General features: G+C 60.4%; 1 protein-coding gene across 2 annotated transcripts in view; it reads left to right on the top strand.

Moving 5' to 3' along the window:
• Positions 1–14,033, top strand: part of HS6ST1 (heparan sulfate 6-O-sulfotransferase 1) — a 52,596-nt gene extending 38,563 nt beyond the window's left edge. Inside the window, exons 2-3 of one of the 2 annotated variants that reach the window (XR_006736803.1) lie at positions 10,770–12,742; positions 13,458–14,033. Coding sequence is in view for 1 of the 2 variants with exons in the window: in XM_045559030.1 (XP_045414986.1) it covers positions 10,770–11,478 (709 nt within the window). In the remaining variant the exon portion in view is untranslated. Of the gene's footprint in view, positions 1–10,769 lie in introns of both variants that reach the window. The other variant, XM_045559030.1, reaches the window with a different exon arrangement.
• Positions 14,034–14,660: the final 627 nt, after the last annotated feature.

The following is a 14,660-nucleotide window of genomic DNA, read 5'->3' as shown; positions in this document are numbered from 1 at the left end:
GTTTTCTACACTGCGTTTGGAGAGGGGCTCCCCAGCCTGCTGCTGCTGGTTCAGAACTCGATGTTCTGGGTTTTCCTTCAGGCACCGGGGAGGGGCTGCCTGCTGCTGACCTGAGCCGGGCCCGCCCCACAGCACGGGGTCAGGTGCAGGAAGGCGGGCCGTGGTGTCGGGCCAGGGCACTTGCTTAGGTGGTGGTTGTCTCTCCCCCACCCGGCCTGCAGCTGCAGCCTCTTAGAGAGCAGGTGGCCCCCCCAGCTGGAGCTGTGCCTGCGGGCCCCTTCCTGCCACAGGAGGGAGGCGGCCGCCAGCCCCACGTGGGGTGCTGAGCACTTCCACCTCACAGGGGGCTTGGAGCCAAAATCAGACTTCCATGTTTTCTCAGGAACTAAGCAGGAACCGGGCTGTTGGGCCCTGCAGGGACGAGGTCATGGGGGCACCAGGGTGTGTGACGGCAGCCGGCTGTGGGTCCTGGCTTGGGTGGCCTCCTGGAGGTTGCACTTTCTTCCTGTGACAAGGACCCAGGCCCTGGTGAGGCCCAGTCACTTCCCCCAGAGAACCATTCCCCAGCCCCTGGTAGGGGCAGCAACAGAACAGGCGTCGTCGAGTGCTTCTGAGTCCCTGAGCGGTCCTCGGTGAGTGGCCCCCAGGTCACCCCTCTGAATTTCTGATAACCCTTGGAATATGGTTTTAAAACTAGTCATCTGGATGCAGCCTTTATGGTGTGGCCTTTGTTCTCATGAAGGGACCCTGGGGCCCTGGAAGGCCAAAATACACAGTTGGAGCGGAGGGGTCTCATGAAGCCCCTCACAGGGCTTCCCCCGCCCCACCACTGTGATCCCCGCAGGCCTGTCCTCGTCCTGGGGACAGAACTGGCAGCGCGGCCGTGTTGCTGCGCTGAGGCCGGCCCCCAGGGACTCCTTGTGAACCACGGAAACCATTGATTTCTCCCAGGGACTGAGTTGGAAGCAATGCAACAGTATTTCTTTAAAAAAACCGAAAGGCTCTGTGGTTCTGACTCTAAATGACACACAATTAGGGAACTGCAACTCTGGTGGCACTGGTAGAAAAATCTGCCTTTGTTTCAGGGTCTGAGTTTAGAAACTTGCGGATTAGACCCTTGTTCATGAAACGCCTGCTCAGCTCTGGGGAGGGGCAGCCGGCGCTGGTGCCCCGGGGAGGACAGATGAGGCAGGGGTGGCACCACACCCCACCCCAGGCAGCAGCGAGGTTTTTGTAATCTGCCTTGTGTTTTTCGGTTGGTTATGTAATACGCGATTAAGGACAGTACAGAAATATATAAAGAAAATGTTACAGTCGCCCATTTGGGCTTATGGGTTTTCACTGAACTTTCAACTGTTCTTTAAGCCTGAACATTTTTAAAATAAAGTGTTGAAAAAAGCCCCATAATCTCCCTGTGCCAAGACAGCCATTGAAAAACAGTCCATTTCCATCCTGGGTGATGTTTTTCTAAGCATGTGTGTTTTTCGCAACATTGTGACCACAGCGCGCAGCGTCCCTGCACCGGCTGTCGCAGGCTTTTCTCCCCACGCCCAGGTCTCGGTGTCCCCGCCGTGGGCTGCGGCTCAGCGCTGTGTGTATGCCGTGGCCTCTGCCGTGCGCCCCTGTCTGCTTGGCAGCTGGTGCTGCAGCGAGCGTCCCCCGAGAGGAAACGCTGCCCGTCCGGGAGGTGGATTCCTGCCGCGGCCCCCGGCCAGCCCCGGCATCCGCGCCCCTCCCTGCTCTGGTCTGTCCACGTGCCCTGAGCCGGGCTAAGCCTTCCGATTGGAGCGCTGGGCTTCCAGAAGGAAGAGTCAGGAGTAGGCAGATGTGGGCATGAGTCTGGGTCAGGACAACACTCTCGGGCAAAGGAGGCAAAACGAAGCCACCTCCAGCCACAGGAGAGCCATGGGCAGCAGCGGCTCTGGTCTTGCGGCTGCCTGGCCTCTCCAAGCCCAGTTTCCCCGTCATCTACAAAGTGCAAGTGCACCAGTCCCCCAGGTCCGGACTACGGGCCACAGCCTGCCTGATCCCCACAGGAAGGTGGCGCCTGAGGACACAGTGAGGAGGGCTGTCCCCAGCCCCGCCTGGCCCCAGCGCCCCACCCTGCTTCCCAGAAGGGGCTCTAAGCTCTTCCACTTCACCTGCAGAATTTCCCCAGGGGCTCTCTGTGTTTGTCTCCAATGGAGTGGCACTCCCAGGCCAGTCCTAAGCCTGTCCCTTAAGAATCTAGACTCTTAAAACTTTGGAGCCAGCCTCTCCCTGACAGCAGCACTTGGACCCGAGAAGGAAGCCCCTTGCTTGCCAGCGGGGACCTACGTGCCTGTGGGGCCCACGAAACCAGCGCCCACCAAAGTGTCACAAGAGCTTAAGGCCACAGAAAGCATTAAACCAAGTGTAATTAAATGCCAGGCGATACATCCTGTGGGCTGTCAAGAGAAGGTGCAGCTCGTGCAGGCTAGAATCATCATTTCGCAGCGCAGAAGTTTCATGCTTTGTCTCTGGAACCTGTGCCTCGAGCCTCAGCTGGCTATGCCACCACCGTCCTCTGAGGGGCCTCCCTGCCCCGTTACCCCCCACCCCCACCAGGACCGACCCCACCACTTGTCACCTCCCTGTTCTTGTTGGTCGCACCCCACCCAGTCTGGAGTGCTTGGGAACGGTCGGGGACGCCCCGTCTGTAAAACGGGAGAAAAGGCTGAGCCTGACTGGAGGAAGCCCAGGTGCCCGTGGCCACACTGCCACTTCATGTCCTTTGCTGAGCGTTACTGCAGCGGTTTGGAGCCTTCTCAGCACTTCCCCTTCCTCTGCACCCATGCCCTCCCGCCTGAGTCCCGTCTTTCCCACGGTGGATCCGGCTCCAGACCCCACTGACCGGCATTCACTCCGCCCAATTCCCGGTGACACCAGTGAGCTGCCTGGGTATCTAGATTTGTGGCCAGCTTCGGTGTTGGAGGCAGAGGGACTGGGAGCACAATTCCTACCACCCACTGCTCCCAGCCGCTCCCCGGAGGGCAGCACAGGCCTCTCCTGCACCACAGCCACAGTTAGCCCCCCTCTGGCCACATCTGGGTGCTGGACGCTCTCCAGTGGCCCCGGGACGGCAACGAGGGCAACGGAGGCACTGCCTCGGCAATCTCTCCTGGCCCTGTGAGGCCCTGGGTCACGAGGGCTGTCCAGCATCACCAGGGGACTGCACTGGCTGGAGCACATAGACGGGGGAAGGACACAGGCTGGGGACAGGCGTGGTGGCTGCACAGACACGTGTGCCCACAGCTGCAGAGGTGGAGCCTCAGGGAAGACCACACGTCGTACCTGCTGCTGCCCACAGCCGATCCAGGGCGCTGAGTGGGGTTGGTGGTGGCGACAGCCAGGGCCCCTCAGCACCCTCGGGTGACCAGTGTGTGCCCCATTCAGGGGTGAGTGTGGTGAGCCCTGGCTCTGTCCAAGTGCATGGCATGTAGGAGATGCCCACAGAGACCTGCCCCGGGGGTCCAAGGGCTGCGGACACCACTTGGGCCAGGACCCCGGCTTCAGGCCATGTTCACAGAAGGTGCCACAGGCGTACCACCCTGAAAGAGCATAATTTGCCAGCCAAGTCGCTGAGCAGGGTCCCTGGCCTCCGCACCTGGGTTAGCAGCAGTGAAGGGGAGCCCTTGGGAGCGGAGCAGGCCCTGTTTGCAGTATGCCCTAAGCCCTCGTGGACGGCAAAGCCGACCACCAGCCGGATGCTCGGGCCCAGCAAGACCTGTGGTTCCTTCCTGGAGTGACCACAGAGCAGTCGGGCTCATCAATGCACAGTTAGTTAACAAACCACAGGGCAGCCCTGACTGACCTGGAAACTGGTCACCCTCAGCGTCTCCAAAGGGATGTGGTCCCCCTTCCCTGAAGCCCATGGGGTCCCCCTCCCTTCCCTGACACTGAGGGGGTCCTCTCCTCCTTGCTCACTTCAGCATCCTTGGCTCGAAGCAGGGGAGGGGAGAGGCCTGGGGTTGGCTGGGCCCCGAGGTGGGCGGGAGTTACGGCAGGGGCCGGGGAGCTCCGGGGCTCCTGGCTGGCGGAGAAGGCAGGTTCGCCTGGACGCCCAGCTGGCCTCTCTCGGGCTGCCGCCAAGGGTCTCCATTTGTCTGTCTGCCTTCCCTTTAAACTGTTTTCTTTATTGTGGAGTATTTGGGACATACAAAAGAACTTGCATGGTGTGCATAGGAAATAAATCGTGACCATGAACATGGTGCCCCGACTGCCTGCCTTGGGGATGAGGACCCAGTGGGTGGCTCGTGAGCCCCTGTGAGCCCCCCGGTGCCACCCCAGCTGTGTATCTTCTCTTCACGTCTTGTGCTTTCAGCACACTGCGTATCACTGAAAGGTGTTTTCTTGGGTTTTGTTTATTTTTGAGGACTTGACATCATACCTGTTGTCACCGCACTTGATCAGGTTTCCTGATTTGCTTTTTCCCGGCCACGTCTTAACTTGTCACATTTACTGTGTTGTGAGTAGCTGTCATTTGTTCGTTTTTATCGCCGGGTGAAACACACCACCATTGACGTGTGCCACCGCAGACGTGTGGAGGGGCCGGCGGCGCTGCCTGGGGCGGGACAGGGCTTCTCCGGGTGTGCGCCTAGGAGAGGAGCGCCGTGCCTCGGGTCACGTGACCTCCAGCCTCCCAGTGAAGACACTGCACACTGACTGTCCCCGCGCACATCCCGGGAGCAGGTGACAGGAACGTCGCCCTGCATCCATGCCCGCCTTGCAGTTGCCGGGCTCGGCCTTCTCGCCGCACCAGTGGCGTGCCATGCCTCGGTGACTGACGCAGCGCGCAGCTGTCCATGTGCTTTTGGCCAGTTTCCTCGTTGTTTTCTTGTCCTTTTAGTTTTTTAGTTAATTTATACGCATACTTTAAGACAAGCAGTTCCAATCAGCTGTGATGAAAGCAACGGATCTGCTTTCCTTCCCAGCCTCCCCAGGCCCGTTTGCAGCTCTGCTCAGTGTCCGGCAGGCCGTGGCCTCCGCGTCTCTAGGTGCTGCAGAGCGCCCTCTCCTGACTCAGTGTAGTCCCTGCGCTTTGGGAGACCGGGGTGGGAGGCTCACTTGAGGCCAGGCTCGGGCATCCAGTGCTGGTACAGCTGCGGTGCCCAGACATCTAGACCACAGCACTCAATTCCCTTCGAGTATCTGGAAAGCCTTCTCAAGGACAGGCTCGGACAAGCCCAGACTGTGACGATTAAAACAAATACCTAACTCTTCAATGCCCAGACGTCAACGAACGTCCACAAGCATCGAGAACACCCAGGAAGACATGATCTCACCAAATGAACTAAGTAGGGTACCAGTGACAAACCCTGGAGCGATGGAGATAGGTGACCTTTCAGACAAAGAATTCAAAATAGCTGTCTTGAAGAAGCTCAGTGAACTCCAAGACAACACAGAGAAGGAATTCAGAAGCCTAGCAGAGAAATTTAACAAAGAGATTAAAATTAAAAAAAAAAAAAACCCAAAAAGAAATTCCAGAGCTTAAGAATTCAGTCGGCAAACTAAGAAATGCACCAGAGTTATTCAACAGCAGAATTACCCAAGCAGAAGAACAAATTAGTGAGCTTGAAGACAGGCTATTTGAAAATATACAATCAGAAGAGGCTGGAAGTTCCAGACCAGCCTGGGCAACATAGCAAGAACCCATCTCTACAAAAAAAAATTTTTTTAATTAGGCAGACATGGTGGTTCGCACCTGTAGTCCAGCGACTCAGGAGACTAAGTCAGGAGGATCTCCTGAGCCCAGGTTTCAGACACTGTGATGGCACCACTGCACTCCAGCGTGGGTGACAGAGCAAGACCCTGTCTCTAGCAGTAAATAAATAAACATCATCTGTTTACTTTCTGTTTTGGTAGATGAAGACTAAGCATTCCTATGCCCTCACACATACTTCTCCACACCCCACCTGTCCCCCAAGTAAAGTTAAAGCTCGAGTTCTTATTAAATCAGTCGTCACTCGTCACATCATGATGCTTCCAAAACCGCTGTTTACATCTGAGGTTAGTAGTGTTTCTTTTTTTTACATAACTGTTTGTTTTCCTTGGAATTAACGATTGCCTTGTCTTTTTACTTGCTTTGTTTTCTGTCTTCATAGACTAATTTTTTTCTAAATGATTCTCAAATCTGCCACACCTGCCATCCATTTTTTCCCCACCAAATGCTCGGTGTGTCCATGCCCCGCTTTTCCTGCAGCCCCTGTCCCTGTGCTCCTGACAGGCCCAGCCCGATGTGCTGTTGACACCCTGGGTCTGCCTGGGTTGAGCTCCTGTATCCCAAGGGTCTTTTTTTCTTTTCTTTGTTTAGTAAATGAAATACGGAGTCCAGTGTCTTCCTAAAACAGGATTCACAGAAGATAAATTTCCTAAGCCTTTGTATGTCTGAAGACATTGCTGCTCTCCCCCTTGGTTGATAGTTTGGCTGGGTATGAGATTGAGTTGATCATTTTCCCTCTGTCTTGTGAAGACATTGCTCCACTGACGTCTAACGTCTGGCATTGCGATGGAAAAGCATCTTTTTATTCATGGTTCTTTCTGTCCAGATGCTTTTTAACCCTGGGTCCCACCCCCACACTCACTGGCTGGGTACATGGTGAGCCACTGCAGCCTCAGTGAATTACGAACTCCAGTTCTGGTCATTTCTTTCTCTCTTCTCTACTTCCTCTCTCCCCACTTCCTGGAAGCCTTGTTGGCTGGCACCTGGGGTACTGGGATGGATAGACCCTGCTGGAGAGTGATGGGCAGAAAGCCCCCTGCTTTGTGGGGTCCCCAGACGTCAGATGCAGGGAAGACTTTGCTCTGGGGCAGAGACCCTCCAGCTTCCAGTGGGGAATGCGGGAACAGGGATTAGTTAGCCCAGTGGCAGGTGTCTGGGCACTTGGCAGGCAGGGGCTGGGGACCACCGTGGAGTGTGCCGACCGTTCCTCGTACCCCTGAGCCATGAGCCACCCCCTCACAGCACCTCTAGAGAACACACATCAGAGAGCTGCCTGGGTGTGAGAGGTGGGTCACCTGGGGGTCTCCATGCCTCACCACAACCCCTCCGCCCTCTTCTCTTTGATGCCCCATCCCACCTTTCGGCAAACTTTCCAATAAACTGGAGGGCAGACAGCTGATGTGTCTGGCGATGTGTGTAAAGGACAAGAGGACAGCAAGGGCCAGGGGACGTGGAGAGACAGAGCTGGGGGCGTCTGGGCAAAGGACGGCCAGGCACAAGCCTCTGGCCAGAGGTACCTGCCGTGTCTGGCAGAGTGAGGTAAGGGGACCAGGCCGTGGGGCTGGGGCTGGGGCTGGAGGAGGCCTCTGAGCAGCAGGTGTGTGAGCAGATGCTCCTGGCTCCCGAGGCCCAGCAGCGGCGGGTGTGCGCCAGGCGGGGGCTCCAGCGCCATCTAGGCAGGAGCAGATAGAACTGGACAGTGTCCTGGGGCAGGTCACCCTGTCTGTGGCTCAGCTGTCACACCTGCAGAAAGGGGTAAGAACACGCACATTTGGCTGCTGGCACCACAAGCAGGTTCCAGCATCCGCCTGGCCCTTTGTCTCCACCACAGGCCTTGTCTGGGGGACAGGATTGGGGGTGCAGGGCACGGCAGTGTCCTGAGCAGAGAAGGTGCAGCACACCCACCTTACCACCCTCGTGGGCACCATGCAGCCCTGGTGAGCACTGCTCCCTCTGGCCCGAGCCACCAGCCAGAGACACAGCCGGGAGCGAGGCCACCCCGCTGGGCACCAGGTGGTGCACAGGGAGCCGTGGGGGCCACGTGGGCCCCAGGAGCTCAGGGGCTTGGGTCAGCTCCTTGGGCTCCCTCAGAGAGAAAACACTGGGCTGAGTCTGCGTGTGTGTGTGTGTGTGTGTGTGTGCGTGCATGACAGATGCGCTTTTCATGTTACCATTCTGTTATGTGGCACACCTGGACCAACGCTGCTAACAAGAGCACACCTGTCTCTGCACACACCTGCCATCCCGGGTCCCCGGCAGCCATCCCTGCGTGGGAGGCCCTGTTTGGGCTGGGGGCCGAGGAAGCTGAAGTGCAGAAAAGGCAGGTGAGTCTGCAGGGCCATGACCGGGCCCTTGGATGGGTGGCCTGTCTCTGTCCCCCGTGGGCAGAAGGTGCCCTGCGGGCATGGGTGTCCTGCGCCTGCCTGTCGGTGCCCGCTGGGCATCCTGTGCAAAGAAGGCCTGTGCAGGGGGAGCAGCCAGGGCCTGGGGACGTGAAGGAGGGAACACACCTCCAGTGCTCGGGGGCCAGGCGTGGACGGCCGTCTCCGGCAGCTCACTGCTCCCTCCACCCCCAGTTCTCTCGTCGTTCATGGATTCTTAGAGTGATTCACGCCCCTGAAGGAAAACGTCAAGTCGTTCCAGTGTCTGTACCCTGAAAATGGAGCCCTCTCCTCCCCAGGACGCCGCCCCTGCAGACATGGGCGGAGGGGCCTTCATTCCCCTCGGCTGTCTGCACGGGCCGGCACGTGGTCACCGAGCAGCCTCCCACCCGCTGTCCCAGCCTGGAGGTTGTGTGCGTCTGTGGCCACCAGAGCCGGCCCCCCACATGTGCTCAGGGTGGCCCGTCCCTGCCCTCCTTATCTGCAAGAGGCCTGACGAGGGGCGGTCACCAGGCGGTCACCGTGCTGGTATCCGCCTGAGGCCATGGCGGTGCTGTGTGAGGGTGGGGCGGGAAAGGGCCGGGCCAGGCCCAGTTCTGGAGGACAGCAGGTGGACGTGGTGGTCCCTACACGGTGGAGGCTCCAGGGGCTCCACAAGGGTGAGAGGCCGGTTCAGAAAGGTATAGGGCTCGTGGAATGGAGTCTGTGGCTCGGCCTGTGCTGCCCCCGCCCCAGGGTTAGGGACCCTCAGCCCCAGGCTCCCGCCCTCAGGACAGTGGAGGACGGTCAGGGACAGTCAGGACCCCTCGGGCCCTGGGTGTGGGGTTGGTATGAAGCATGTCCCAGCCCTTCACCCTTGGGTGCAGGTGCCAGGGGTCCTTCAGACCATCTTCCTGGGAAAGGCAGGCCAGATCCCTGCAGCCCCCCCTCGGTCCCGCCTGCTGACCCCCCAGGCCGTCCCTGTACACTCAGACCGGCCTGGCGGCCGAGCCACGGTGGAGGAAGTAGGCTGCTTGGGAGTCCGTTGGGACCCCCATCTGGCCCGTCGCCAGGCCCAGGACTGCTGCAGATGTCACAGCCTCTTCTCTGTCGGCAGGAGGGTGGGGGCGGGAAGCATCTGTCCTGCCCTTGAGCTGGTGGCTGTGACAGCAGGGGCCTTGTCTCCTGAGGGGTCGGGCTTGGTGCCGCGGTGGTGGGAGTGGAGGACTCACCCCGCCCTCAATCCCTGGTCCCGTTCATCTGCTGTTAGTCCTGTGGTGTGTTCCGCCCCTGCTGCGTGCAGGCCTGAGGGCTGGTCCCGCCCTCCAGTCCTCGGAGCCCTGCGTGCCCGGGAGCCACTGCCATCAGCACGGACGGGCAGTGCCAGGCAGGCGGTGGGCGCAGGTATGCCGGGAGGGCTGGGTGTGCCCTGGGCAGGGGCCTGTGGGCACTCCTCCCTGCTGCCCACAGCTTCTCCACACGGTCTGCCGGGAGCCCTCGAGGGCAGGGCCTAGGCCCGCCAGCACATGGGGGCTACAGGGGGTGTCGGGTGGATGGCTGGTACCTGTCTTCCTTGGCAGTCTCTGGCCTGCGCCAGGAGCCCTCAGCCAGCCACCCCTCCTGCTTCAGAGCGCCAGCCTCTGTGGTGGCCTGCAGTGGCACCGCACCACCTTGCCAGGTGCCGTGCCCAGCCCCGGGCCTCCCTGCCTCTGGGAGATGTGCAGCCAGGTCAGGGCAGCTGCCAGCGGGCAGCAGGAGGTGCTGTGCTGCCTGCAGCTCTGCCCCGGGCCACGGGAGGGGAGCAGACGAGTCAGGTGCTCCTCTCGGGCCTTAACGAGGAGGGGAACCGCGTGGGCGCATCCATGTTGCTGTCCTGGCAGTGCTGGGGGCGGGGGAGGCCGAGAGAGGACCTGGGGGCTCCTGCCCCGGCCCTGGTTCTCCTTGGCCTGAGGCCCACCTGCCCCACCACGCAGGAGCCAGGAGGAGAGCCCCCCAGAAGTGACGCTGCAGACCCCTCTGGGGCTGACCCCACACACACTGGGCCATACCAGGCGCATCGGCAGCGGCCGCCATATTTTACCCACCTGTCCAAGGTGTCTTGTCGCTCCCAGGCGTCACTGTAGCAAGTCTGGCAGGGACTGAGGTCATCCTGGGCGTCTGGCCAACCAAGTGTGGTTGGAGTCGATATAGGTGATGAGTCGCAGCTTCCCCTGGGGTCCTTGGCAGGACTCTGGGCGGGGAAGGCCTGTGGCCTAGGGCTGGGGGCAACCCTTGCTGGCCCCTGCCCACCCTCTGCACCTGCTGAGCAGCTCCGTGGGCGGCGCTGTGCCCGTGCCGCAGCCAGCCAGTGAAAACTGCTGGTCCCAGGTAGCCGTGGCTCTGGGACTGCCCTGGGTATGAGGTGCTTGGTGGCTCCACTCCCAAAGCAGGAGAAGGTCAGATCGTCCCTCCTGAGGAGCCAGCAGGCAGGAGGGAGCCGGGCCGAGTGCTGTAGGGCACCGTGGTGGTCACCCTTGGTGTCTGCGTGCCATTGGCAGGTTCCTTGGCATCTCTGACCCCAGGTTGCAAAATGGCCTTTTTGAGCTAAACATGGCAGTTGCTTGCTCTCGGGTGAAGCTGCGGCTCGTGCAGTCAGGGCTCACCTCACCTCCTCTCCCATCTCATTGCAGGAAGTTCTACTACATCACCCTGCTGCGAGACCCCGTGTCCCGCTACCTGAGCGAGTGGCGGCATGTGCAGCGGGGGGCCACCTGGAAGACGTCACTGCACATGTGTGACGGGCGCACGCCCACGCCTGAAGAGCTGCCGCCCTGCTACGAGGGCACGGACTGGTCAGGCTGCACGCTGCAGGAGTTCATGGACTGCCCCTACAACCTGGCCAACAACCGCCAGGTGCGCATGCTGGCCGACCTGAGCCTGGTGGGCTGCTACAACCTGTCCTTCATCCCTGAGGGCAAGCGGGCCCAGCTGCTGCTGGAGAGCGCCAAGAAGAACCTTCGCGGCATGGCCTTCTTCGGCCTGACTGAGTTCCAGCGCAAGACGCAGTACCTGTTCGAGCGGACGTTCAACCTCAAGTTCATCCGGCCCTTCATGCAGTACAACAGCACCCGGGCGGGCGGCGTGGAGGTGGACGAGGACACCATCCGGCGCATCGAGGAGCTCAACGACCTGGACATGCAGCTCTATGACTACGCCAAGGACCTGTTCCAGCAGCGCTACCAGTACAAGCGGCAGCTGGAGCGCAGGGAGCAGCGCCTCCGGAGCCGCGAGGAGCGCCTGCTGCACCGCGCCAAGGAGGCGCTGCCGCGGGAGGACGCCGAGGAGCCAGGCCGCGTGCCCACCGAGGACTACATGAGCCACATCATCGAGAAGTGGTAGTGGGGGTCAGTGCCGTGCGGAGGCCCCTGGGTGGGGCAGCGAGACGGGACAGACAGACCCACAGGCAGACGGGGCTCACGCAGGACTGGCCGGGGAGGCCTCCCGGACCTGCTGCACAGGGCAGATGCATCCTGACGAAACGGGGCCGGGGTGGGCCCGGGGGTTCCTGCTGCTTCTCCCGGGCCAGGGGTCCGAGGGGTTGGCCTGTGCAGCCCTGTGGGTCAGAGCAAAGCGAGCTTGAAGGAGGCCCTGGGCAGGGTGGGCCTCTGGGCCAGGGGCGTCCCTGTTCTCGTGGCCCCCAGGTCACTGGCACAACAGCCGAAGGTCTAAAGAAGAGACCCAGACAGTGGGGAGTGGGCCTGCCAGGCCCGGAGCGTGTCCTCACCAACTATGCACACAGCGCTCGCTCCCAGCCCCTCTGTCCCGCCAGGAGGGTGAGCGACCAGCTCCCAGCAACTGGCCTGGGGCTGGGGGAGCTCCCAGCTCAGCCATCTACTTCAAGGTCAGGGCCCGCCCTGCCTGGGGCAGAGAAGACTGGAGTCCAGCCCCCAGGAAGCCCACTCCCCTTTCTGGCTGATGGTCAGAACCTGCAGTCCAGCTTCATGCTTCAGGTCAGGGGTCAAAGCAGACCTCTGGGGCCCGCAGTCCTCAGACGGGGGAGGGCTGTGAGGGGCAGGCCCTACCCTGCACTACCCCCACCCATGGCCGGGGTGGCGGCCCAGGCACCGGAGGCTGTAGCCAGTGATGCTGCCACCTGTGCCCAAGCATCTGGCTGGCCTTTAGGAGTGACCACCCAGGCAGGCCAGGCTCAGGCGGGGGGGGTGGGCGGAGAGAGGGCTGGGGGGGAGGACAGAGCCCCACCTGCCCCCTTCTCCTTTCTAACCTCTGGAACTTGTTAGCAGTCTGCCCCCAGCCCCCAGCTCCATCACTGGGACATTTGTCCCAAGGGCTTAGATCCCACTGCTCCCATGGCCCCGTGTATGAAAGGACAATCCAGCTTCCATCCTCCGGAACGTGGGACCGCAGCTCCTGCCCGTGAGCCATGCCCGGGCCATGGTGGTGAGGGAAGGGGGCACAGGCTTTCAGATTCTCAGCCAGGGTTGGGAGAAGCGGCTCTGGGCGGCCTCCCTGGTATCCAGGCACTGAGCCCTCCACACCCAGCTGTTCTTGCATTCCCAACCAGCCCCCAAGACTGGTCATCTCTGTCCGCAGCAGCACCACAGGCCAGCAGTGGCCCTACCAGAAGCCATGTCACATATCCATTGTAAGTACTCCCAGTTCCCCGTCCCCCGTGCACCCTAGGAGGCCAGGCTGGTGTCTTCTCGGGTGGGCCGACACCCAGGCGACAAGGCCCCAGGCTCTCCTGAGAGCAGGTGCATGTGCCCAGGGGCTGCAGGCCTCCTGGCCCGGGGTGAGGGCTGTAGCCTCAGCAGATCAGCTGGATCCCGCACAGGAAGAGCCAGGCAGGGTGTGATCAGATGAGGTTGCTACTCAGGAGGACGCGGCTTTCATCGTGGCTTGTCTGGCACAAGGGCCCCAGCCCCGGGCTTCCTACACTGGCCATTTCGCCTTGGGGTCCAAGGGCAGGGCAGGCAACAGGCCAGGTGGGCACTGTGCCAGCCCAGCCCAGGGCCACCGCCAAGGTGGGTGTGTCACACTAAGAAGGCGAGTGCCAAGGTGATTTAGTAGTGTGGCTCTTTAAAGAGGTCAGAGTCAGTGGGGGTGGGGGGAACCTGCTCTGACACTTGTCATTTGGGGTGGGTGCACTCCTGGGAGGAGGCTGGGGCAGTTCAGGGGAGCCTGGGGTCTTGCACAAGCCACATGGGGTGCCGCGGCCTCGTGTCGGGAGGTGGGCACCCAGCTGGTGGCCTGGTCAAGAGGGCCCTCCTCACCGTGGGCTCCCTGCGTGTGCCGGCCCCGGCACGGGGTCTGTGCTGTACATACTGGAATATGTTCTAACTTGTGCCCTGCCGTCCCAGCCCACACGGAAGCACCGGGCTCTTCTCGGTCTCTCTGCTGCATTTGGAAAGCAGTCTCTTCTCAGGCCAGTGCCAGGCCGAGGTGCCGGAGGTGGCAGTGGCCGGAAGTGCCCTCAGCCTGCCGCGTGTCCAGCCCGGCACTTCCCACTCAGGCCACCTGCTTTGGGGCGGAGGCTCCTTGTGCCTGCGGCCGGCGTCTGGACTCTGAGGACTGTGCCCACGCAGGCCCCCCACCCGGGCTGAGAAGACAGACGCAGGCAGGCAGTGCCAACGGCCCGGTCACCGGGACCCCCAGACCTGCAGACGTCCCCTCCTGGAGGGGATGCCAGGGACAGCAGAATCGTCCAAGCAACAACTCTGTGAACTTTTTGGGAACTGGAACTGTTTAACTTGAACCCAGGAGCGTTTAAAGCTTTATTTATTTATAGCTTCTTAAAAAAAAAAAGTGAGAAGAAAATTTTTTGGTTATTCATACAAAAAAACAAGTTGATGACGGAAAAGCAAGTCATAATCATCTAATTGTTCTTGTCTAGGTCGAGAATGAATGTTAGCAGACGAAATAAACCCTGAAAAGGAGCTGCTGGCTGCTGTGCTCTGTGGGGCGGGTGGTCCGCGGGCGGGGACCCTGCCAGGGGGCCCAAACCTGCTTCTGCCCGGCCTGCCCACAGGCGCGGTGGCTGGGGACAGAGTGGCCCTACCTAGGGCGTAGTGAAAGCAAAACATGGGACTTTGTCATCACCACAAACAGTAACCATCTACTGATCATTAATTACAACGTTTGGGAAGATGACACCCGGTTGAAAGGAAGGCTGGTGCCATTTGGTTACAGCCTCAGTGACGTCTTTTCCCCTCAACTCTTGAAATATTGAAGGATTTCAAATGACAAAGGGTAGAAGAATAGTCCATGGACACCCACAAGCTCTTAGCCTAGATTTACCTGGAGATGACGTTTCGTCACCTTTTATGCTGTGCTCATGCTTCCTCTGCACACACGCACACGCACATGCACACGCCCACGCACACGCCCCTGCTCACGGTTTTTGCAGCATTTGAAAGTAGGTTGTGGTCACCAGAACACTGCGCTCTTCGGCGGGCCCGCCCCGAGCTCCTAGGCACGATCATGCTGCAAACTCAGCCCCACTCACAGCACAACCTTAAGCCGTGTTGCCGCCGGCCGCCTCTTCCAGGCGCCCCAGTGATGTC

The sequence above is a fragment of the Lemur catta genome, chromosome 8, assembly GCF_020740605.2.
Source record: "Lemur catta isolate mLemCat1 chromosome 8, mLemCat1.pri, whole genome shotgun sequence".
Lineage (NCBI taxonomy): Eukaryota > Metazoa > Chordata > Mammalia > Primates > Lemuridae > Lemur > Lemur catta.
This window is presented reverse-complemented; position numbering and strand designations above follow the sequence as displayed.